The sequence below is a fragment of the Nycticebus coucang genome, chromosome 7 (genome assembly GCF_027406575.1).
Source record: "Nycticebus coucang isolate mNycCou1 chromosome 7, mNycCou1.pri, whole genome shotgun sequence".
Taxonomy (NCBI): domain Eukaryota; kingdom Metazoa; phylum Chordata; class Mammalia; order Primates; family Lorisidae; genus Nycticebus; species Nycticebus coucang.
This window is the reverse complement of record NC_069786.1, coordinates 65,667,227-65,691,241: the sequence shown is the minus strand read 5'-3', so window position 1 is coordinate 65,691,241 and position 24,015 is coordinate 65,667,227. Positions and strand designations below refer to the sequence as shown.

Genomic DNA, 24,015 nt, shown 5'->3' with positions numbered 1-24,015 from the left:
TTAAATGTTTTAGTTGTTTTTTTTGTTTGTTTGTTTTATTTTATAGTTTATTTATTCAAATTGGGATCTGAACCTTGGGTTTGGTTGATTTTTCTTTTTAAGTTCTTACCTTTCTCCTTTTTTTCTCTTATAGTTTAGTTAAGAATACATATATTTTTCACATTCTGGATTTTTCTGATTACAACCTGTGTTGTCATTTAACATATTCCTGTTTCCCTCGTCTTTCCTGTCAACCAGTAGTTATAATTAAAGGCTTATTTACATTTTAGGTTATTTTTTTTAACAGATGATGTGTATTTCTTATTGCAGCATATCAGGAGGCACACAGTGATGACTGTCTTTTTACTGTGTTACTATTAAGACTCCTCAGTGGGTTTGTGTGTTGTCACCTGATGTATTCCTTCATCCCTCCTCCCTTAGCTTTTCACCTACTGATTTTAGCAGCAATTAATGATCACCTATGGCTTAAATCCATCATTGATTAAGATTGGCAAAGGAGCAATGTTCTAAATCTATCATTCTTTCTATATTTTTTAGGTGAAATTTGTCTAAAAACATCTTTTCCATATCAGTCATTCAGTTATTCTTATGTATAGTTCATATAGGAAAGACAAGATAAACACTGGAATCTTTGTCCTTACTGGTTTTCAAGGAGGTTAGTTTGTTTTCCTCCAGATGTGACCAGGGGACTTGAGAAAATTAAAACAAAGCCTTTTAATGTGATTTGCCCTAGCACAGTGCTAAATGTGGTCCTGTGCTTAATATAGTTTAGTAACTCTTGCTGGTTGATTTGTATTGATTGATTCTAAAGAGAAGTGCCATTGGACCAGATCTTATAAAATAAGTTGGATCTTTGTGTGTATGGGTATTTACATATGTGTGTATATTTACTTAAAATACATCTTAAACTTTTACCTGCAAAAACTTACCTAATTCATACTGCTAATTTCCATACTTCCTTAAGATTTTGAGTGTATCTTGGATAAAAGAAAAAAACCTCTTCCTTATGCAAACCATAATATAACTTTGGGAAAACTACCAGAAATACATTGGGAATCAAACACTGAAATAGTTGGATCAAGGTTGCCACCAGGCGCTGAAAGGTATTTGTGTCTTTAGATTTTATCTAAATGTTAAATTTGGCATAATAAAATGAACTTCATTATCAAGGAGTGAATGTAATAGAATCTGTTCCTCATCTCACGCACTTTATCTTTGCTTTTCCTGTCCTTTATGGCTTAGTGTCCTTCCTACTCTTGTCCAAAGCCTAGCAATCTCCCTAACTAAAGTGCTAACCTGATTGTCCTCAACTGGAAATACAACAGTATCTTCTTTTGTGCTCCCATACTTCTCTGCTCTTCTCATAGCACTTGGGAACTTCCCACTGCATGGCAGTGACTTCCTGTATGGTTATGTTCCCTGTTCCCGACAAACTGAATTTTATACTTGTATCACTCACAGTGCCCCTTACATGTAGTGGAAGTGTTTCATATATAATAGATGAAAGCAGGCAGATATGTATCGTTTATCACAATCTGGTATAAACAAATAGGTTTGTCATCAGTTAGTGATTTATTTATATATTTATTTATTGGAGACAGAGTCTCACTATGTTGCCCTGGGTAGAGTGCTGTGGTATGACAGCAACCTCAAACTCTTGGGCTTAAGTGATTCTCTTGCCTCAGACTCCCAAGTAGCTGGGACTATAGGCTCCCGCCACAACACCCAGCTATTTTTTTTGTTGTAGCTGTCATTGATGTCTAGCTGGCCCGGGGGCTGAGTTTGAACCCACCAGCCTGGGTGTATATGGCCAGCACCCTATCCACTGAGCTACAGGTGCTGCCAGTTACTGATTTCTTAAGTAGAAAAATAACTAAAGGTGGTATGCATCTTTAGTCCCAGTTACTTGGGAGTCGGAGGCAGGGTTAAGCCTGCAATCTTATTCCTGAAACATTTATAATTGCTCTGTTTCACATTTTGATTTCAAAAGTAAATGTTTATTTTCATCTCATATAGGATTGCTTTGGAATTTCTGGATTCAAAAGCTTTTTGTAAAAACATCCCTCACATAAAAGGAAAATCTGCTATGAAAATACGACATTTGGAAATTTTGGGCTATCGTGTAATTCAGGTATGAAATACTTAATGTAATTCAGCCTCTAAAAGACCTGAGACACTGGCCATCCATATCTATCCTTTTAATATGAAAGTTCTAAAATTACCTTTTTTTTTTTGGGCGGCGCCTGTGGCTCAGTCGGTAGGGCGCTGGCCCCATATACCGAAGGTGGCGGGTTCAAACCCAGCCTCGGCCAAACTGCAACCAAAAAATAGCCGGGCGTTGTGGCGGGCGCCTGTAGTCCCAGCTACTCGGGAGGCCGAGGCAAGAGAATCACTTAAGCCCAGGAGTTGGAGGTTGCTGTGAGCTGTGTGAGGCCACGGCACTCCACCAAGGGCCATAAAGTGAGACTCTGTCCCTACCAAAAAAAATAAATAAATAAATAAAATTACCTTTTTATTAAAAGAGTTAAAGTATGCCTGAAACAAAATCTCTTTATTTTGTAGCATAAGAAATATATAATTTTCTTTGTCTTTAGGAGATTCATTGTTTGTATATTTATCTTACAAAGAAGAGACACTATGAGATGGCTGGTGCTATAGTGCTATCAGAGAAAGTGACTAGTGTATGAATGTAGAAGGATATCTAGGAAAAAAATTTCATCGTTGGTATTGTAGGAAGAGGAGGATGAAAAAGCCGTGAGACAGAAAAACGTTTTCCAGGCAGTGTTGGGAAGAAGGACCCACTGGACTTCCAAAAAAGATTCACAGGCTATAGTTATGTAAACAGATTTCATGGGATTCTTACAGCTTTACTCAGTAGTGCTTATACATCTTCTGCAGTGTTTTTCTGTTATTGCTTTAAAACTTTCATTCAAACTGCATTACTTATTTTACAGATCCCTCATTTTGAATGGAACTGTATGGCGCTGTCAACAAAGGATGCTAAGATGGACTATCTGAGAGAACGTATATTTAGAGAAGGCAAATCATGATTGTAGTTTTTATTTATGTAGGCCAGCTAAACAACAAGGACAACTACAACAACAAAAAAAAATAGCCAGGGTGTTGTGGCAGGCACCTATGGTCCCAGTTATTTGGGAGGCTGAGTCAGGAAAATCGCTTAAGCCCAAGAGTTGGAGGTTGCTGTGAGCTGTGATGCCACATCGCTCTACAGAGGGTGACATAGTGAGACTCTGTCTCTAAAATAAAATAAAATAAAATAAATAATGAATTATCATGTTTGTACTTGTTTTAATTAAATGACCTAATGTTATTAAAAAATAATAGGTACAAATATTCTAAGGTGCAAACATGCCTTGTTTGTTTGAGAATAACAAGGGATCCAGTGTGGCTGGAGCAGAACAAGTGGTTCGTGAGGTGGGAGTATAATAGAGAAGGTAAGAGATAAAAGAGACAAATATGACCTCATGGCCACTCTGAATGAGATGAGAAGCCATTGGAGGGTTTCCAGCAAGGAATGGTGAGAACTCACACATTTTAACTGCATTTCTTTGGCTACTTTGTTGAGATAAGGAATGATTGCAGTGCACATGTGTAAGCAGGGAAACCTGTGACTACGTCATTGCAATAATCCAGGCAAGAAATAGAGGGTGGCTTGGAGAGAATAGTGGCAGTGGCAGTAATGAGAAGTGGTCAGGTTTTTGGATATATTTTGAAGGTAAAGTAAAAAAAAATTTGGTCATGGACATGAGGTATGAAAGAAACAAGAATCAAGGATAATTCTAAGCTTTTGCCTTAAGCAACTAAAAGGATGTCATTTCCATTAACTGAGCTAGAGCAGTCTATGGGAAGAGGCAGATGAGGGGCGTGATGAGGGGAGGGTCATAAGTTTGTTTTAGACATTGAGTTTGTCAGAACTTTTAAACATATAAACAAAGCTATCAAATATGAAATTTAAGGAATGTGTTTGGAGGTCAAGGAAAAGATCCAGGGGGAAAAAGTTTGGAAATTGTCAGCAGCATTTAACGCCATGAGCCTTGATGAAATCATTTAAGATGTGATTAGAGAAGACTATGAATGGAGGACATTAAGAGATCAAGAGGAAGAAGAGGCAGTGATACTTCCTAGAAGCCAAGTAGCAAAAGCATTTGAAGGAGGAAGTGAGTAGTTATTTATGTCAGTTGCTGGCAGGTCAGGTAAGGTGAGGACTAAAGAAAATGTTCATTAAATTTAGCGACATGAAAATCATCAGTACTTTGAAAAGAGTTCTGGTGAAGTGATGAATGTGCAAGCATGACTGGTTGAAAAAAAATAGGAAACGTGAGTTTTTTTCTAAATGGAAGCACAGAAATGAGGTGATAGCTGAGTGGGCCAATCTTGACTGGCCTGATCCTACACATGCTGATGGAATAATGATTCTTTTTGTCTCTCTCACAGCCTCTTAACAGTTACTAAGGGCCTGTTATGGAGGAAGGCCCACCCTTCCTCCAAATGATACATTTGTGCTTGGCAAAAAGTCATAAAGTAACTACCTATAGGCCACCTGGTAGGGGTGGAGAATAATGGCCACCTGAAAGTTGGCTATCTTCTGACTCCATGACCATTGAAATTCACTCTTTTTTTTTTTTTTTGTTAGAGACAGAGTCTCACCTTGTCACCCTGGGTAGAGTGCTGTGGTGTCACACTCACAGCAACCTCCAGCTCTTGGGCTTAGGTGATTCTCTTGCCTCAGCCTCCCGAGTAGCTGGGACTACAGGCGCTCGCCACAATGCCTGGCTATTTTTTTGTTGCAATTTGGCCAGGGCTGGGTTTGAGCCCGCCACCCTTGGTATATGGGGCTGGCGCCCTACTCACGGAGCCACAGGACCCGCCCCATCGAAATTCACTCTTACAAGTAAGGTGGGCGGGTTTGGCGGCTCACTCTGAAAGGCTGAGGCAGGTGGATCCCTTGAGCTCGTGAGTTCAAGACCAGCCTAAGCAAGAGAGAGACCCCGGTCTTTAAAAATAGCAGGGCATTATGGTAGGCACCTATAGTTCCAGCTACTTGAGAGGTTGAGACAAGAGGATCACTTGAGCCCAAGAGTTTGAGGTTGCTGTTAGCTACGACACCAGAGCACTCTACCGAGGGTGACAAAGTAAGACTCAAAAAAAAAAGTTGGTAGCCAGAGTACCTTCAATCATAAGGACAACTTTAAAATATGTGTCCTGGCTCGGCGCCTGTAGCTCAAGCAGCTAAGGTACCAGCCACATACACCAGAGCTTGCGGGTTCAAATCCGGCCCAGGCCCTCCAAACAACAATGACAACTACAACCAAAAAATAGCAGAGCATTGTGGCAGGCACCTGTAGTCCCAGCTACTTGGGAGGCTGAGGCAAGAGATTTGCTTGAGCCCAGGAATTGGAGGTTGCTGTGAGCTGTGATGCCACAGCACTCTACCCAGGGTGACAGCTTGAGACTCTGTCTCAAAAATAATAATAATAATAATAAAATAATAAAATAGTGACCTGGTAGCGCCTGTAACTCAATGCTTAGGGCGCCGGCCACATACACAGAAGCTGGCGAGTTCAAACCTGGCCCAGGCTAGCTAACCAATGACAACTGTAATAAAAAAATAGCCGGGAGTTGTGGCAGGTGCCTGTAGTCCCAGCTTCTTGGGAGGCTAAGGCAGGAGAATCACTTGAGCCCAAAAGTTTGAGGTTGCTGTGAGCTGTGACGTGACAGCATTCTACCCAGTGCAACAGCTTGACACTGTCTCAAAAAAAAAAAAGTGTCCTACATTGATGTTTGGCTTAGGTTAGTTCAAGTCCATATTTAAAATATTAAAAAATTAGCCAAGTTTGGTGGTATGCACCTGTAGTCCTGGCTACTTAGGAGGCTGAAGTGAGAGGATTGCACAACCTTAGGAGTTTGAGGCTGCAGTGAGCTATGATTGAGACAAAGTGAGATCCTGTCCCTATAAACAATTTTTTTAAAAAATTGACCCACGTAGAGTTGAATGTGATGGTGTAGACAAACTGAGGAGTCAACGTACTATATACGTGAGGAAGAAACAAAGAATGGAAGGCCTCTCATCCCAGAAAGTGGAATAACGTAGTTACCTTTCTTGTTATCAGAAATTTAGCAAATAGATAGATAGATACCCTCCTCCATCACTTACTGCCTCCAGTTTCTGCTTGAGCAATTTAAAGAATTCATTCATTTCCTAAAGGTCCCCTCCACCCTCTTGCCACAGGTGCTGTAGTTAATGGCTTGAACACTGTGATTTACTTGGTTTTAAATTTAATTTTTTAAATATTTGATTTGGAAACCACAAATAACATGCCAGTGTCGCAAAAAGAATGGAGAAAAGAGAAAGGCCATTTGCATTTGACTACTTTTACTTAGAGACTTTTCTCCTTCAAATGAGACTGACCCATTTTTTTTTTTTTAATAAATCATAGCTGTGTACATTGATATGATCATGGGGCATCATTCACTAGCTTCACAGACCGTTTAGAGACTGACCCATTTATTAAACTCCTTAAATAGCATTTCCAAAGTCATCTTATGGCAGGTAATCTTTAATATAATGCACAAGAGTCTTGTCATATCTTAAAGAAGGAGGAAAGGCTTTGATACATGAAATGTTTTTCAAAATGTAGATGTACACATTTTATTCTCCAGTTCCATTTGTAATAGAAAATGAGTGTGAAATTACCCTAACAATATAAATGAAAGAATTAGTAAACAACTCAAACTTAGGAACCTTCCTTATAATCAATGAGTGAGACATAAGCAAAAGTGATTTGTTCAACTGGATACTTAATTTCTTATTGGAAAATGGTTTTAAGCTCTAATCATTACATTGAAGATTTAATGACTTTGAGGTTTTGATACCTACATCTCACCTTTAAGATAATAACTTCTTCCTGAATAATTTTTACATGAATCTCTGTACAAGCTTTAAAAAAAAAAAACAGAATAAATTAAAGCCCTATTAACCAAACAAATCACCTCCCAATCTATTACGTTTTGTCACCTTATTTATAGTTTAGACAGTTTGAAGAGATTTAAACGCGTTGCTAGGCAACTAGCTCCTGAAGCATAACGTATTTCCTTCAACATCCCAGCCCATTCTTTTTTATCATCTTCATACCTGTTGGAGGAAAAAAAAGTAGTCAATAAGCAACTTTAGTTCTGTAGGTTTCCCTGTGTTCAGTGTCTAAACATGGATCTCTGAAAAACCCTAGGCCAGGTGCAGTGGCTCACACCTGTATTCCTAGCATGCTGGGAGGCTGAAGTGGGAAGGTTGCTTGAGCTGAGAAGTTTGAAACCAGCCTGAGCAAAGAGAGATCCCATCTCTACAAAAAATAGAAAAATTATCTGGGCATTGTGGTGGGCATCTGTAGTCCAAGCTACTCTGGAGGCTGAGGCAGGAGGATTGCTTGAACCTAGGAGTTTGAAGTTGCTGTGAGGTAGGCTGATGACACGGCAGTCTAGCCTGGGCAACACAGTAAGACTCTGCCTCAAAAAGAAAAAAAGAAAAGAAAAGAACCCTAGTGGCTCTTACTCAAAGGAGGATGCATCTGCCTGGTTGAATAACTCTTGAATTCCTTCCAGATACACATTCTGTGGAGGAGCGTGTGCCTTAAGTACTGCCATCGTGTTTAATCTGGATGCCCAGCCAGGTCAGCCTTCTCTGGGCATCCAAGAGTATTCAGAGAAGGGTGGTAGATACCTCAGCAGTTAATCATTCATTTTTAGACTAATGAAGATGGCTGGTCTTGCTGAGTTAGGGTAAATAGAGTCTTCCTTAAGGAGTAAGAATGGGGAAGAGCAGGGACTATGCTCAGTACTAGTTTATAAAACTACTGAATTCATAATTAAGTATAGCACTTGATACATAGTGGTGACTTCATAAAAAGTTGTTGCCCTTCTCCTTTATTGTTCTGTTTGAGGACTGCTCTTAGACTTTGCACTAGACTTTAGATGAGAAGTCATCTTCATCTCTGAATATTCAAGGTTATAAAGACAACTTGGCTCAGCACCTGTAGCTCAGCGGCTAGGGCACCGGCCACATGCACCAGGGCTGGTGGGTTTCCCGGCCCAGGCCTGCCAAACAACAATGACAACTATCGCAAAAAAATAGCCAGGTGTTGTGGCGGGTGCTTGTAGTCCCAGCTACTTGGGAGGCTGAGGCAAGAGAATTGCTTAAAACCCAAGAGTTTGAGGTTCCTGTGAGCTGTGATGCCACAACGCTTTACCCAGGGTGACGTAGTGAGACTCTGTCTCAAAAAGAAAAACAAAAAAAGATATAGACAACTTGAATTCTCTTTTTGCACCGTGTGTGCCTAACATATTTCTTCTGCCTAGGGCCTGGAATGTTCTCTCTGTGTGAAAAACTCCTAAATGCTGCCTTTTCTCTGAGGGCCTTCTCACTTTCTTCAAGCAGAGTTTGGGTGCTTTCTCTTCATTTCTCATAGAGTCCTTTATAAGGTATTTATTTATTATGGCAATTAATTCCATTTAATTTTTTTCTCTGTATCTATGTCATCAATAAGCCCAGAAGTTAACAACAACAAAAAAAGCCCAGAAGTATCCGAGGATAAATAATATTCATCTTAACATCTTCTTTCCTCCAGAAGCTATTAAGACTGAGAGGTAAGAAACCAGATCAAGGATGGGCAATCTGCGGCCTTCAGGCCACGCTCCAGAACCTAGAAGGCCACAGATTCCCCACTTAGGCCCCAAATTGTTCCATGATAAAGGGTTCTAGGATATGCACTGGCTTAATTTGATTGATGTTCCAGATTCAATTCTCAACAAGTACACTATGCACCAAGAGATTTGATTTTTATGCAGAGGAAAGTAGACTAAAAATATTTTACTACTAATAAAAGGAAGGATCTTAATTATATAAAATTTAGGGCAACAAATTAAGAGATAAAGAATATTTTTTAATGATTTTTTTTTTTCGCAGTTTTTGGCCAGGGCTGGGTTTGAACCTGCCACCTCCAGCATATGGGGCCAGTGCCCTACTCCTTTGAGCCACAGGCACCACCCATATTTTTGCATGATTTAAAGAAAAAGTGACCATATTTAAGTAAAAGGAGACTGAGTTTAAATGAGAGTTAAAAATGTTTGCTTTCTGGCAGTTATATATTTTACTTTCAGCTTGGTCAATCCTAAGTAATGAAATGATTTCTAGGAAAAAGTACAAGAATGAATTTTTTTTACAGATATAGTAAGAGGTTCTATAGGTTTAGAACTGGGATACTGGGAGTCTTTTTTTTTTTTTTATTATACTGGGAGTTTTTAACCTCTTGGCATGTAAGGATAATGAGAGGTTCACTAGGAGTTTGAGGGCAAGTAGGTAGCTGCCTTTATTTATTTATTTATAAATAAATACCCCACTTAGTCACTCTGGGGTTGAGTGCCGTAGTGTCATAGCTCACAGCAACCTCAAACTCTTGGGCTCAAGCAATCATCTTGTTTCAGCCTCGAGTAGTTGGGACTATAAGCACCTGCCACAATGCCTATCTAGATTTTCTATTTTTAGTAGAGATGCGGTTTCACTTTGCTCAGGCTGGTTTTGAACTCCTGAGCTCAAGTGATCCTCCCGTTTTGGCCTCCCAGAGTTCTAGGATTATAGGCGTGAGCCATGTCGCCTGGCCAGCTGCCTTTCTTTAGATCAGTGGCTCTCAATTTTAGTATTCATCCCAATCACCAGGCTAGGCCCCTATAATTTATAATTCAGCAGGTCTGTGATGAGGCCTGTGAACTTGCATTTCTAACAAGTACTCAGGTGATGCTGATGCTGCTTTGGAAACCTCAGTAATAGGCCAGTAGTTCTCAAACTTAACTGCACAATGCAACTAGCTGGCAACGTTAAACATGTGTGAGTCCTATCCCCAGAGATTGACTTAATTGGTATATAGTATGACTTGGGCATGAAAAATTTTTTAAGTTCTCCTGGTGATTCTAATATGCAGCAAATTATGAGAATCATTCTCCAGATATTACCCCATTTAAGAAAATACCAGTATCTAAATTAAAAAATTTACTTCTAAGCAGGTGGTGATGAATGCCCTCTCTTCCCCTTCCCCAATTCAGTGATTTCCCAAACTTGTCTGCACATATAGAAACATCCAGGGATCTTTTAAAATTTTCAAAGCACAGACCACACCTTAGACCAGTTAAATTGCAACAGATCAGTAGGTGTGGGACAGAGGTGTTAGTACTTTTTGAAGCACCCTAGTGATTCCGATAGGCAGACAAGTTTGGGAACTGTTGCCTTGATTGCAAAATAAACCACAATGAGAGAAGATCCCCTTTCAGGTTCCTCTCAGCAACGTAAGGGCCACTTTTATTAGGAGACGCTATACTTTCCTTTCCTGGTACCTTGGGCTGCTGGGGCAGCATGGCTTTTGATTACCATTAGGAACTAGGTGAGTTTGGTGAGTTTCAGCTGATTGACAGCACAATTCCTTAACATCACTCTTTTTTTTTTTTTTTTTTTTTGTAGAGACAGAGTCTCACTGTACCGCCCTCGATAGAGTGCCATGACGTCACACAGCTCACAGCAACCTCCAGCTCTTGGGCTTATGCGATTCTCTTGCCTCAGCCTCCCCAGCAGCTGGGACTACAGGCGCCCGCCACAACGCCCGGCTATTTTTTTGTTGCAGTTTGGCCGGGGCTGGGCTTGAACCCACCACCCTCGGTATATGGGGCTGGCGCCCTACTCACTGAGCCACAGGCGCCGCCCAACATCACTCTTAACCTTGACTGCACATTAGAGTCATCTGGGAAGGTTTTGGGAACTAAAGTTATACAACCCTACCTCCAGAAATTCTGATACTAAGAATTCAGAAATTGGTTTGTATTGAGGCCTATGCACTGGTGTATTTTAAAACATCCCAGACAATTGTAACATATAATCAGGGTTGAGAATCAACTGTGTTTACTTGACACCTGGCCCTGCTTTCCAAAAACACTAACCTTCCTGGCCCTCATTATTTCATCCCTTTTTTCAACTGCTTCCCGCCTTTCCCCATATTACTCTCTTGCTAATTCTAACCTTTTTTCTCCCTTGAAATCTCCATTTTTTTCCCCAAGCTCATGTTAGAATTAGTACTTGATCAAGTAAGTGGCACATGCAAAAGTTCCAGCAGGCTCCAAGTGTTTAGTCTACTAAGAAGTAGTTTACATGTTGGTAAAGTCTGGCTTATTATTTACTACAAAATTGTTCATCAGCTATAAGTCATCTGATTTGGTGTGTGGTTCTGAAATTTGGAGTGGAGAGAACTTACTTCCATATGTCATTGACTTCAGTGGGTGCAAACTCTTTGGACTCCAGTTGAATCATAGCAAAACCACCAATGGCATACAGAGATCCTGCCAGGCTGACTAAACTGATGGAGCTTCTTTCTTGCGGAAATTCGGTCATTACCTCCCATCTAGGAATCATTGAAAATACAGTCAACATAAAAACATAAAAGAAATGCCAAGGTACAGGGTGGCCATAAAGTTCATGTGCAATTTAAAATTGTTGGCTATTTATGAACACCCTGTATTTACTGAACAACTATAGGAAATTATAATTTAAAAATTCAAGTACCCTATTTCCCCGAAAATAAGACAGTGTCTTATTTTAAGGTGTGCTCCCAAAGATGCGCTAGGTCTTATTTTCAGGGGACGTCTTATCTTTCCTGTAAGTAGGTCTTATTTTCGGAGGATGTCTTATTTTCGGGGAAACAGGGTTGTATAGGCACCCAAAAGTAGATTGTTTGCTACTAGAAAATATCTTATAATTCCTTAATTTGAAAGATGTAATCATATTAGCTATAAATCCCTCAGTATGTTAATCTTAGGCTACTTCATCAATTAGTGCCTTCTGTAGTCATTACCAAATTGGTGTCACAAGCAGTGGGGCGTTCTGTGGCACTTCTACGGCTCCTAGACCTCAAACTGGCTACTGTGTAGGATTTCATTTACATTTTTTTTTTTTTTTGAGACAGAGTCTCACTTTTCTCCCTCAGTAGAGTACCAGCATCACAGCTCACAGCAACCTCTAACTCTTGGGTTCAAGTGATTCTCTTGTCTCAGCCTCCTGAGTAGCTGGGACTAGAGGCACCTGCCACAATGCCTGGCTTTTTTTTTAGAGACAGGTCTCACTCTTCAGGTTGGTCTCAAACCTGTGAGCTCAGGTAGTCCACCCACTTTGGCCTCCCAGAGTGCTAGGATTACAGGTGTGAGCCACCACGCCCAGCCCTGGATTTCATTTAAATACTAACACAAATTTTTAAAAATCCTATTCTCTAACTTTTCTCAAGAAATCTATAAATCCTTTGTAATAAAAGCACATGATAAGGATAGTTTTGAAACTAGGGATAGAAAATTTCTTTTTAATGATTTATACTTTATTTTTATAAAGAATTTAAAGGAACTTTTTTTTTTTGTAGAGACAGAGTCTCACTTTATGGCACTTGGTAGAGTGCCATGGCCTCACACAGCTCACAGCAACCTCCAACTCCTGGGCTGAAGCGATTCTCTTGCCTCAGCCTCCCCAAGTAGCTGGGACTACAGGCACCCACCACAACGCCCGGCTATTTTTTGGTTGCAGTTCGGCAGGGGCCGGGTTTGAACCCGCCACCCTCGGTATATGGGGCCGGCGCCCTACCGACTGAGCCATAGGCGCCACCCCTTAAAGGAACTTTTTATTTAATTTTTTTGCATTGTATAATTTTATTTAAGTTGGGTGTTTAAAGAATTTTTAGAACCTTTTGATATATCTTAAATATTGCATACAACATTTAAAAATTCTGAGTACCAATGACATATCTACAACATGTTTGAAAACACAGCAAAAATGGGTGATATTTTAAGAAAATAAGGGAACTTTTAAATGTTAACAGTTATCTGAAATGGGACAACTGAAGGTAAAATCAATCAAATTAGTTGGACGTATAAAGAATGCAGAATGAATTAGTCATTTTGGCAGTTCTCCATTCTATTATTCTGGCATTAAGTTGTAATTTTTCTTTAAACATTATGTTTTTCTAATCATAAAAATAATATATGTGTATTGTAGAAAATCTGGAAAGTATGAAAAATTGTAAAAGAAAACAAATATCCCCATACTCTTACCTTCCAGACATACTCATCAGCACCATTTCCGTATAATTCTGTCATCTTTGAAAAGACCATGTACACGCAAGCATCCATACATACGAATACAATTAGGGAGATGGAATACTTACAATTTTGTGTGCTGCTTCTTTAATTTATATCACAAGTATTTACCTATATTGCATAGTCTTCAAAAATATTTTTAATGATCAGTTAAATCCTATTTCACAAAAATTCCTTGTGAATTTTAGATACTGAAGTCTATTTTGTAATCAGTCATACGTGGCTTCTAAAAAGAATACTAAAAGTGCTCTAATTTTTTTCATTGCTAAAGTAGGAGTATAAAAAGTCCATATTTATCCAAACGGATGAGCTCAAAAATTGGTCTTTAAAAAGACCAATTTCATGTGAAGAATGTCTGTCAAATTTCTTTTCACATTAAGTGAAATGAAAATTTTAAGAAAATTATAAAGAGCATTAAAGTAATTAAAACTTCTGACACATTCATACTTTACAAATATAAACCATTATCAAGTGAAGATCTTCTCTCTCATCTTTAAAGAAACTATATATTTCAGGCTCAGTACCTGTAGCACAGTGGTTATGGCACCAGCCACATACACTGAGGGTGGCGGGTTTGAACCTGGCCCGAGCCAGCTAAACAACAATGACAAGTGCAACAAAAAATAGCCGGGTGTTGTGGTGGGCACCTGTAGTCCCAGCTACTTGGGAGGCTGAGGCAAGAGAATCGCTTAAGGCCAAGAGTTGAGGTTGGTGTGAGGTGTGATGCCACGGCACTCTACCAAGGGTGACATAGTGAGACTCTGTCTCAAAAAAAGAAACTACATATTTCAAATCAAGCAACTCTATAGAGACATGTATATCCATCTACATGTATATATATATAATTACTCAGAAGTAATACCTTTGAATGGCTAAAATCACAAAGTTAATAAGGACAAACAGAACATGCCTCATTAACTTGAGAGTCATTGCAAACACCATAAAGCATCAAAATTTTAGGGGAGGTTTATACCCAATAACAGCAGAAGAAGATGAAAATACTTCCTCTTAACTCTGTAGCTCCTTGTCCCCTGCTCCCTTTATCCTAATTAGAAAGCTTAGTTTTTATCCAAAGTTAACAATTAAAATGTACAGTGGTTCACATACTATGTTAAGATACAGCAACTCACTTATTAGTTGTAAGGTCAAAAGCTTCAACTGAAGCCGAAAGACCATCTTCAGTGACACCTCCTGCAATCACAATTTTGCCTTTATGGACTGCCACTCCAAACATGGAACGAGGGGTTTTCATTGGAGGCAGATCTTTCCAGTCTCCTTTTTTGGGGTTGAAGATAAACACCCTGTTTGTACATTTTCTGTAAACATAAAACAACAACAAATGTTCCTGTTAGAAGCTTCATTTTTTCGAAAGCATTTTCACTAATAATTTGGTTTTGCTTCTTACAAGAACTATATAGTATAGCAGAGGATCAGAAAAACACCAAAGAATTCTTTCTTAATTTGGGCATATGCCGCTAAACAAAGAACAATTCCAAATGTGAGGACCAAAATTAGTTTATAATAATTAGTATAAGATACGGTATTTTTTGCTTCTAGGCAACTGCTTAGAGGTGCAAGCATGGTAGATCTTAGTCCTATACAGTACTAAATTCAGTGGAATAATTTTTTTACTCTATATGAGTAAAAAAACAAAAAAAACCAAAAAAACCCCTACTTTTTTTATGCTTCAGTTAACAAAAATTTGTTTATAATACGAATATTCTAAAAATGAATCAGCGGTCAACTTAATAATTAAGTGCGTAGGTGACTATTTTCAATTTAGCAAATGTGATAGGTCATTTCATTTCACACTGCCACTAGTCTGCCTACGTATTTTAAGAACTCTGGTACTATAGATTAGACAACTAATCATCTGAGCTGATGAGTAACAAGAGGTTTATATGCTAATGCTACCAGAAAAACTAAGACTCATCTGAATTGTTCTTAGTGTGTTCCTTAAAGTCATCCATAGTTTAGTGATAGGAGTTCAGAATTCCAAATAAGGATCCATTAACTGGATATATTTGGTAATGCAAAAAAACAGCCCAGCTTTTTGTGAGAACAGTTTTTCCTTAATCTTATAAAAGACCAGATATCTGGAGCAGAATCATTTCTTCTAACAATTAACCATGGCTATCACTTAAAAACTTCTTTTTTTTTTTTTTTTTGAGACAGAGTCTCATTTTGTTGCCCTGGGTAGAGTGCTGTGGCATCATAGCTCATAGCAACCTCAGACTCCTGGGCTCAAGTGATCCTCTTGCTCATCCTCCCAAGTAGCTGGGACTACAGGCACCCACTGCAATGCATGGCTAATTTTTCTATTTTTAGTAGAGATGGGGTCTCATTCTTGCTCAAGCTGGTCTCATACTCCTGACATCAAGGGATCCACCCACCCTGGCCTCCCAGAGTGCTAAGACTACAGGTGTGAGCCACTGCCCAGGCCATTTGAAAACTTCTTGATGAGAGAATTATACAAAATCATGTTCTTCAATTTATTACTGGGAACTAGGGCAATTCAGCATTTACTTTGAAATAATGACTCATTTCAAAGTTCTTTGACATTTGTCAAGCAATGTTGTCTTGGTTAATCATATTCTCAAGACTAATATATTCTTACTGCTTCTTACTGACATATCAATTTACTAGTTACTAATGCTACTTGAAGGAAACAATTTAAATCATTTGGCAAAGTTCCTGTGTTTCCAAACTCAGAACACTGTTTAGTAGAGATTTTCCATTCCATTTGCTCAGTAAAAACACTCCAAATAAGATTTGGAACTGGTTAAGCTTATATCTTCCTTTAAATTTAATAGGAATACCTGGCATTAGGGAGACTATAATAATTTCATAATGTATTATTTTTTGATGTGGATCTATTATACAAAAACCATGGCTTTTAAAAATAACATTTTCTGTGCTATATTTATTATTTTAATTGCATGAAAACCAATAATAATTTTTTTTTTTTTTGTAGAGACAGAGTCTCACTTTATGGCCCTCGGTAGAGTGCCATGGCATCACACAACTCACAGCAACCTCCAACTCCTGGGCTTAAGCGATTCTCTTGCCTCAGCCTCCCGAGTAGCTGGGACTACAGGCGCCCGCCACAACGCCCAGCTATTTTTTTTTTGGTGGCAGTTCAGCCAGGGTTGGGTTTGAACCCGCCACCCTCGGTATATGGGGCCGGCGCCTTACCGACTGAGCCACAGGCGCAGCCCTAATAATTTTTTTTTTTTAGTGGCTCAGCGTCTGTAGCTCTGTGGTTAGGGCACCGGCCACATACACCGGGGGTGGCAGGTTTGAACTCGGCCCCGGCCTGCCAAACAATGACAACTATAAAAACAACAAAAAATAGCGGGGTGTTGTGGCGGGCACCTGTAGTCCCAGCTACTCGGCAGCCTGAGACAAGAGAATCACCTAAGCCCAAGAGTTTGAGGTTGCAATGAGTTGTGACACCACAGCACTCTACTGAGGGCAACATAATGAGACTCTTTATTTTATTTAATAAAATAATAATTATTATTTTTTTAGAGACGAGGTCTCACTCTTTGTCACTAAGGCTGAAGTGCAGGGGCAATACTGCACTTGAATTGCTCCTTAAACTCCTGGGCTCAAGCAATCCTCCTGTCTTAGCCTCCTGAGTAGCTGGGACTATAGGTGCCTACAATCACTCCCAGCTGATTTTTCTTATTTTTTATACAGACAGGGTCTTGTTATTACGCACAGGCTGGTCTTGAATTCCTGCCTTGGCCTACCAAAGTGTTGGGATCACAGTCATGAGCTTGACATCTGTCCGGAATCATTATCAACTACAGAGTTTTTTACATCTAACCTGTTTGCATAGTTTACTCTTTCTTGCTTTTCCCTTAAAATTCTTAATTTGGACTCCTTTTCCAGCATTGGACATCTCTGCGTGTATTAACTAAATAGTGGGCAAATGACAATAAGACAGATTAGACAGAGTTTCCAGGGACAGGAGAGTATTTCTTACTATCTAAACTGAAGATGCTCATTTTAATACACAGGCTACTATTCTGGCTGACTCTGGAGCATTCTGAGCTTGTTTTTCCTCACTCGGAGTTGTAAGATGTCTTTCTTAATTACCATTTGTTTGAGAAGTGGCTAGAACTCAAGTAAGTTTATATGTGAATTTTTGTCCTGGTTTCCTCTTAAGAGACTGGGTGCAAGTGGGAGCCTAGTTTTCAATAGTTGTTAAATTCTGTATTTTTGAATATCACCTCTGTTGGGGAATAAATAAATGGAATGTTGCTGAAGAAATAACTGCTGCCTTTTTAATCTCTATACTTTTTAATAAAATTGACTTATCTAAATTCCCTCTTATGAATTTAAAGTCCAAATCTGCAATATTTTTATACATTATTGTTTAAGAAGATATATTGTAAATACTACATTATGGGGTACTTTCAATGTTTATCTACTTGTGGCTTAATGAATAAGAAGCCTTGTTGGTTTTATTATAATAAAATACACTTACAAATCAGCTAAGTAAAAGGCTTGACTGTGCTCCTAGATGTTGCATTTCCCCTTTAAGAAAGCTTATGATTGACGTGTTATGCTCATTCCTAATTGCATGCTGGGCATCTACATATTTGCTTCAGTAATTTTTAAATTTTATAGTTTTTCTTTGAAAATAATTTATAATATCCTTCAACAACTTTTTGAAATTGCACTGTGAAATTTTACCTCCAAAATATGAGTAAGGACCAAGTCCCATTTCAGTACGTAAATTCAAATGAAAAGAGAAAAAAAACCATTTGGAAAAAAAAAAGAAAAACCACTTGGGATAGATATAAATCATAAGAATTGAAATTACTTACTTGTCGTCTGTCTTGCCTCCTAGACAATATATCATCCCTTTATGTGAAATCACATTATGTCCATAGACTTTGATAGGAAGCTTTTTTACTTCATTCCATTTTGCAGCACTAAAATTAGATGATAGAATTTATGATTTCAGTAAATTACAGGGTATGAAAATACAAACATGTTGTAGGCACTCATATACCTGAATGCCATGAACAATACCATGAACAGGAATATTATGCCAACTTACACAGGATCATAGCATAATACGGAATCCAGCGAAGCTTCTGTTTGAAGGTCTTTGCCTGCAACTACGTAGATTTTGTCATCTACCTCTCCGAGACCGAAGAGACACCTGGCTGAAGGCAGAGGTGGAAGTCCAACCCACTCAGATGCTATGTTATCAAGCTGAAAAAATATAATATGATATAATCAAGCTGAGATAGGCAAAGAAATCAAAAGCATAATGAAACTACAACCCCAACGTATGATATTATAGCTTATAATTACCAAGAAGAATGAGAAAATGTAGTTAGCATACCAAATTAGACAAAACTGTCAAAATCTTCAGGACTTAAAGAGTATAAAATAGAATCATCAGAGATTAGTTAGAACTGTGAAGTTTCTTGTCAAATTTTCTTCTACATTTCCCTGTTTACCTTTGAAATAAGGAATCCTGAATGATACTTTTAAGACATTGGGGAAAGAGAGTCATCAGAGGAGACAGTATGTGAATGACCCTTGCGTGCTATATTTAACATGTTCCCCAAGCTGGGACCTGAGACAGCTGGGCCTGTCGCTCAGTCACAGACAAGCAGGATGTTAGGCAATATCTTTCTTTTCTTTTTTTTTTTTTTTTTTTTTTTTATTTTTGGCCAGGGCTGGGCTTGAACCCGCCACCTCCGGCATATGGGACCGGCGCCCTACCCGTTGAGCCACAGGCGCCGCCCTATCTTTCTTTTCTTTAAAAAATGTTTAGGTTCTCTGTTTTGTATTTCTGATATAGGCAGGTGTTAAGTTGAATTCTCAAGTTATTTTTTGGGAGTCATTTGAAATACTTTCACTGTTGTTTTGATTTATATTAAGGAGTTTTTCTTGTCCTTGCTACTGCACTCCGGCAAGCCTAAACTGGCCTTCCTAGTGCCCATGCTGCTGTGGGGTAGGTAATCCTGCTCGGCTGGGATCTGTTTTAGCATGTAAGATTTTCTACTTTGCACTTTAGGACATCAAGGCACAAGAAAACTATTTTCTGAGAGACTGCATCTGCAGATTTGTTGTTCTCTCTGGGCCCACGTCTACCCTGCAGAAGAAAAATGAAGACGCAGATTCACTGGATACCCAGAGTAGATGTGGACATATACAGCTGTGGTATAGGGAGGGCTGCCTGTGGAAGCCTGTCTAGTAATTGCAGTTAAAGCACTAATTAAGACAGATGACATAAGGGGTTTAATCCCACATGCACATTGTTAGCTTTGTATTCACTAATTTCAACATCCAGATTTTGATCCTTTATGTTTTCATTTTGGAAAAGGATTCTTTGATCAAGAAGTGGAAGTAATAATGAACATTTATGGAGTTTTGACTCTTGTCATAGACCTCGAACTAAGTGTTTTACGCAGGTAATCTCATTTAGTCCTCCAGAGTAGGCACTTTTACCATCCTCATTTTATAGATGAGTAAACTGAGGCATAGAAAGATTAGATAATGGCCCAAACTCACCAAGCTTTTAGGTGGTATTCAAATCCAAGCTATCTAAATCCATAGTTTATTTTAAAGAATGGAAGAGCAGCCATCATAATCCTGGACCTGAGGGCTTAATTCCTACATTGTACAGCACTGTTTACTTTTCCATCTTATTCCTTTGGGGCACTTTCTACAGCAGACAGAACCGTAGATTGCCTGCCAGGCTCTTTCATAGATGAGCTGTCAGGCTATTTAACCTCTCTGGGTTCCAATTTCCTCACTGTCAAAATTAGGGTCTGGACTTAAGACCTGTTCAAAAATTTGATGAATCTACTAATTCTATGGAGGGTGGGAAAAAACTTCTCTTACCAAGGTAAAAAATTCTAATAATCTATTTACAGCATAAGGTGAAAATTAGTCCAAAATTTAGACATTTTAAATACATGTGACCAAACAGAAAAATAAAAAGGCTGAAATTCTCATATGAATATTCTCTGATGAGTCAAAACTTTCTTTTATGGTCAGGTATTTTTATCCTGGCATTTTGTTGTACTGTTTGTGCCTTTTACAAGCAGCAAGGGATGGGTAATGACAGGGAGCTGACCTTCCAACTTGGTGTAACTGTTTTTGTAGCTATGAAGAACAATCAGCAGATTTCTTAAGCCAGAAATGAGAAGACATGTCAGTAAACGTAACGGTAGTAATAGAATGGAAGAGAATAAAGATTAAACTAAATACTTGAAAATAAAGGGACTGGTTTATGTATATATTCAATAAATTAAATATTAATATGGGGGAAATTCTAGGAGTTTGGGGGAATTTATTTTATGGCTCTAATTTCTTTGAATTTGATTTCTAGGTACCTATCTGTCATCTACCTGTTTCCATATCTTTTTATTTCCTGGGCACACTTATAGCCTTTTTCATTGATTTTACCCTTTCTGAATTTAAAACTAGGGCTCGGAAATTTTCTGGCCCATATTCAAATATGTATAACATTCTTCACTAGAACTTTGAGGATTAAGAAACAATATGTATTATTACAACTATATTTCTTAAGATTAGAAAAAGTTGATTAATGGTAGTTGTTTTGTGAATGCAAAGTATGCCACACACTTTGAGAGGCTACTGTGACTGTGATGTGACTTTCTATACTTGCTTATCTTTGGGCTTTCTAACTTAAGTCCCCATGAGCCCTGGGCCATGAGTAGCTATGACCTAAACTCTTTAGAGTTAGTTGTAACCTACAAAGTATTGGTATTGGCATTATTGAAGGTAAAGGTTAAGATGACTTCTTTATAAGCTGGCAATGTATAATGCATTGAGAATATGAAACAAACTCCCTTCAAACTGTAAAGACTCTATTAGTAAAGAGGATTTGTCTTCCTGGAAATTTCAGTGGTTTCACAAAACAGATTGTTAATACCCTATCCCAGAAGCAAAAAAAAAGAGAAAAATTGTGAATTTGTAAGAATGTCTAAGTACAAAAAAAAAAAAGTCTAAGTACATTTCTGATCCAGATAAATGTGATGTCATTAATAAAAACTTCTAAATATCATCAACTAATTCCAATTATTGACATTTGTGTAAGACGGTTTTTCCTAGGAGATAATCCGAAGTGTTTAGAATATGTAAACCAGGGATGTCCAACCTTTTTTTTTTCTCTGCTGCGCATTGGAAGAGTAAGAGTTGTCTTGGGCCACACAGTAAATATACAAATACTAATGAAAGCTGATTAGCAAAAAACCCAAAAAAACAAAGGTTCATGCGTACTTTTTGTCATATCTGACACACAGATAAGCAAAAATAGTCCTCACAAAATCAGCATGTAGCCCTTGCGCCACAGGTTGGACACATTGTAACAGTTATAGTCATTTTCAATAAAAGCATATTTTAGGCAGTAACCATAAATAAGAGATGATTTGAAGAAGAACTTCAAATCAAAGAATTTGGAAGAGGTAGAAAATCTGAAAAATTACTGCTGCTTTGTTCTGTACACTTTGATTTAGGGAAATAATATGAGGAAAAGACATTAGCCTAATTTTAATAGGCAAGAATGTACAAGACTAAATTTAGTTTTTACCAAATTTAGTTTTTACTAAATTCAGTTTTACTAGGCTTTGAAGGATTATAGTCTTCATCAACTATAAATAAGACATTTTGGGTAAAAGAGTATAAAGAAAATCTTAAGGCATGAGTTAAATATTAATTAGAACCCCACTATTCACCAAACCTTTTATTAAATATTAACAAGCAGTCAAATGTTTTTTTCTGTTAACCCTTTAAACAGGGAAAGTGGGGCAGTGCCTATGACTCAAAGGAGTAGGGCGCTGGCCCCATATGCCGGAGGTGGCATGTTTAAACCCAGCCCTGGCCAAAAACAGGAAAGAAAAATTCCAGAAAACAGTGAAAGTGCAAGGGACTAGAACAGGGCATCAATTAGAATAAAGTGCAAACAGCCTGAATAATTCACAAATTAGCTAACGGGATGCTGACTAACCAGTCTTCCCTTTATGCCTCTACTTATATAAAAATAGTGTTTCTTACTTGGAAGAAATATGACTGTAGAGGTTGATCCTTATTTTCTTCATCCACATATAGTCCTCCGACCACATATATCTGATTTTGCTGGGTGACAGTGCTAGAATGATTTCTGGGAATCTGCTCAGCCAGTGCGGTAAGGTAGCATTCATTTTCTGTGGGATCATAAGCCACTGCGGCAGTGTCATTAATTAAGAGGATGAGGTCTTTGACAAACATTCCATGCCTGGGGATGTCATTCAGGTAACCAGGAAGTAAATCTTCATCACCAACATCACCGTTCACCTCAGCAGCCCCCGTCTTCTCTGCATTTTTGCTAGGTTCTGGGAGTTTGCCTGCGAAAGCATCTTTCAAAACTTTGATTTTTTTCTGGACGTCTGGGTTGCTTTTAATTATGTCATCTTTTTCAACATGATCTTTAAAATATTTTTCTGTCATTAGGCGAAAACGGATACAATCGAACACTTCGCTAAGGTTTTTAACCCTGTTTTCCTTGTCCGTTCGCACCCATTTCATCACTGCCTCAAACACGGCTTCCTCCTTTTCTACGTTTAGGCTGTCATTTGAAATGACCGAGATCAATTCCTGTGGAGACAGCTGCATGAAGTCCTCTTCTTTACAAATTTGTACAAAGCGATCAGACACAAACTCACGGGCAGAAATGGCCAGTCTCGGGCAGTCAAGAAGAAGTCCCAGTCTTAGGATGGCTAGACAATTACCAGGAGCGAGTCTTTTCTGAAGATAAGAAACGCACACAGTAAACACTGAGGGGATCTGAAAGCGGCTGGCCAGCGCAAAAATATCTTGCACATTCCCATCATTGAGATCAATGCTGGCAGAGTATAGGTATTTGATGATTAAATCAAGTACAGCTGGATCCACATTATCTAGCACTACCTCCTTTTTTTTCGTCTCTTCAATTTCAGATAAGAAGTACTCACGGAAGTAAGGACTACAGGCTGACAAAATCAATCTGTGGCAAGGAAGACTTTTGTCACCTGCTTTTAGGGTGCAATCGATGAATTTTTTCTCATCCAGGAGATCTTTTAGACCATCCTGAAGAAGGGTGGATTGGTAAAGCCGCAGTTCCTCTGCGAGTTCCCGCTGGGAATCCATTTTGTAAGGAACCTGGGTAAGGAAGGGGACACTGAAAGCCTTAGCTCCTTGCAGCACAGAGGTCTAGCCGTAAAAAGGCAGATCAGCGTGCTTTGCCCAGCTTGAAGCCTCTGCAATTTAATCCCACCAGCTAAATATAGATACCAACTCTAACAACGGGAATTTAGGAGAGCTAGTTTAGATAGAGTTGTTCTTGCAGCTGTTAAAGATTGAAAGTAACAACTGGAACTTGGAATCACTAAGGAAATAGCTAAGAGACAAGACATTTAAGTAGAAAGCTTTAAAATACTTAAAGTATTAGAAGATAAGCTAAGAAAGGCTACTACAAGAAAATATTGAGTTAACAAAAATGAATCATAAAAATGAGTGACTCTTCTAAAAATATCCTAGTAGCAAACTACTTGGCTTTCTGAATTAATGATGCAGTGGTCAAGAATATGAGGTTAGTTCATTTGAATACTCATAAGATCCTATTTCCAATAATTGTTACATACAAATTTTTATTGTCCATTCAACAAAGTGGGATCTAGAATTTTCTTTTACAAGTAGGAAACTTGATGTTTACTTATGTACTACAGTTTTATAAAACCTTTAAAACAGCTATATCATAATTGAAATACAGAGAAACAATTAATTTTCTAAAACATTCTAAATTATTTTTAT

General features: G+C 38.4%; 2 protein-coding genes across 5 annotated transcripts in view; one reads left to right on the top strand and one right to left on the bottom strand.

Annotated features, from left to right (window-relative positions):
- The window catches only part of FASTKD1 (FAST kinase domains 1), a 62,072-nt gene extending 58,780 nt beyond the window's left edge, over positions 1–3,292 (top strand). For all 4 annotated transcript variants that reach the window (XM_053596265.1, XM_053596264.1, XM_053596266.1 and 1 more), the window contains exons 13-15: positions 965–1,103; positions 2,017–2,131; positions 2,955–3,292. In XM_053596265.1, the coding sequence (XP_053452240.1) occupies positions 965–1,103; positions 2,017–2,131; positions 2,955–3,050 (350 nt within the window). In that variant the 3' untranslated portion in view covers positions 3,051–3,292. The remainder of the gene's footprint in view (positions 1–964; positions 1,104–2,016; positions 2,132–2,954) is intronic.
- A 3,217-nt stretch (positions 3,293–6,509) lies between these two features.
- Positions 6,510–23,523, bottom strand: KLHL41 (kelch like family member 41). Its single transcript, XM_053596269.1, has 6 exons — positions 22,243–23,523; positions 18,263–18,420; positions 18,027–18,134; positions 14,319–14,504; positions 11,307–11,453; positions 6,510–7,153 (listed from the first exon to the last, which is right to left on the bottom strand). Exons 1-6 carry the CDS (start codon positions 23,350–23,352, stop codon positions 7,042–7,044), a joined length of 1,821 nt encoding a protein of 606 aa, XP_053452244.1. The 5' UTR covers positions 23,353–23,523; the 3' UTR covers positions 6,510–7,041.
- Positions 23,524–24,015: the final 492 nt, after the last annotated feature.

Bases quoted from the DNA above. Each gene is read 5' to 3' on its own strand.
- KLHL41 (XM_053596269.1), bottom strand. From the start codon at position 23,352: ATGGATTCCCAGCGGGAACTCGCAGAGGAACTGCGGCTTTACCAATCC. The intron at 11,454-14,318 runs GTGAGTTGCTGT...AATGATTCCTAG, and splicing joins TTTGACCTTACAACTAATAA to ATGGGAGGTAATGACCGAAT. The intron at 7,154-11,306 runs GTAAGTTCTCTC...TTCCTCCAACAG, and splicing joins GAAGTCAATGACATATGGAA to GTATGAAGATGATAAAAAAG.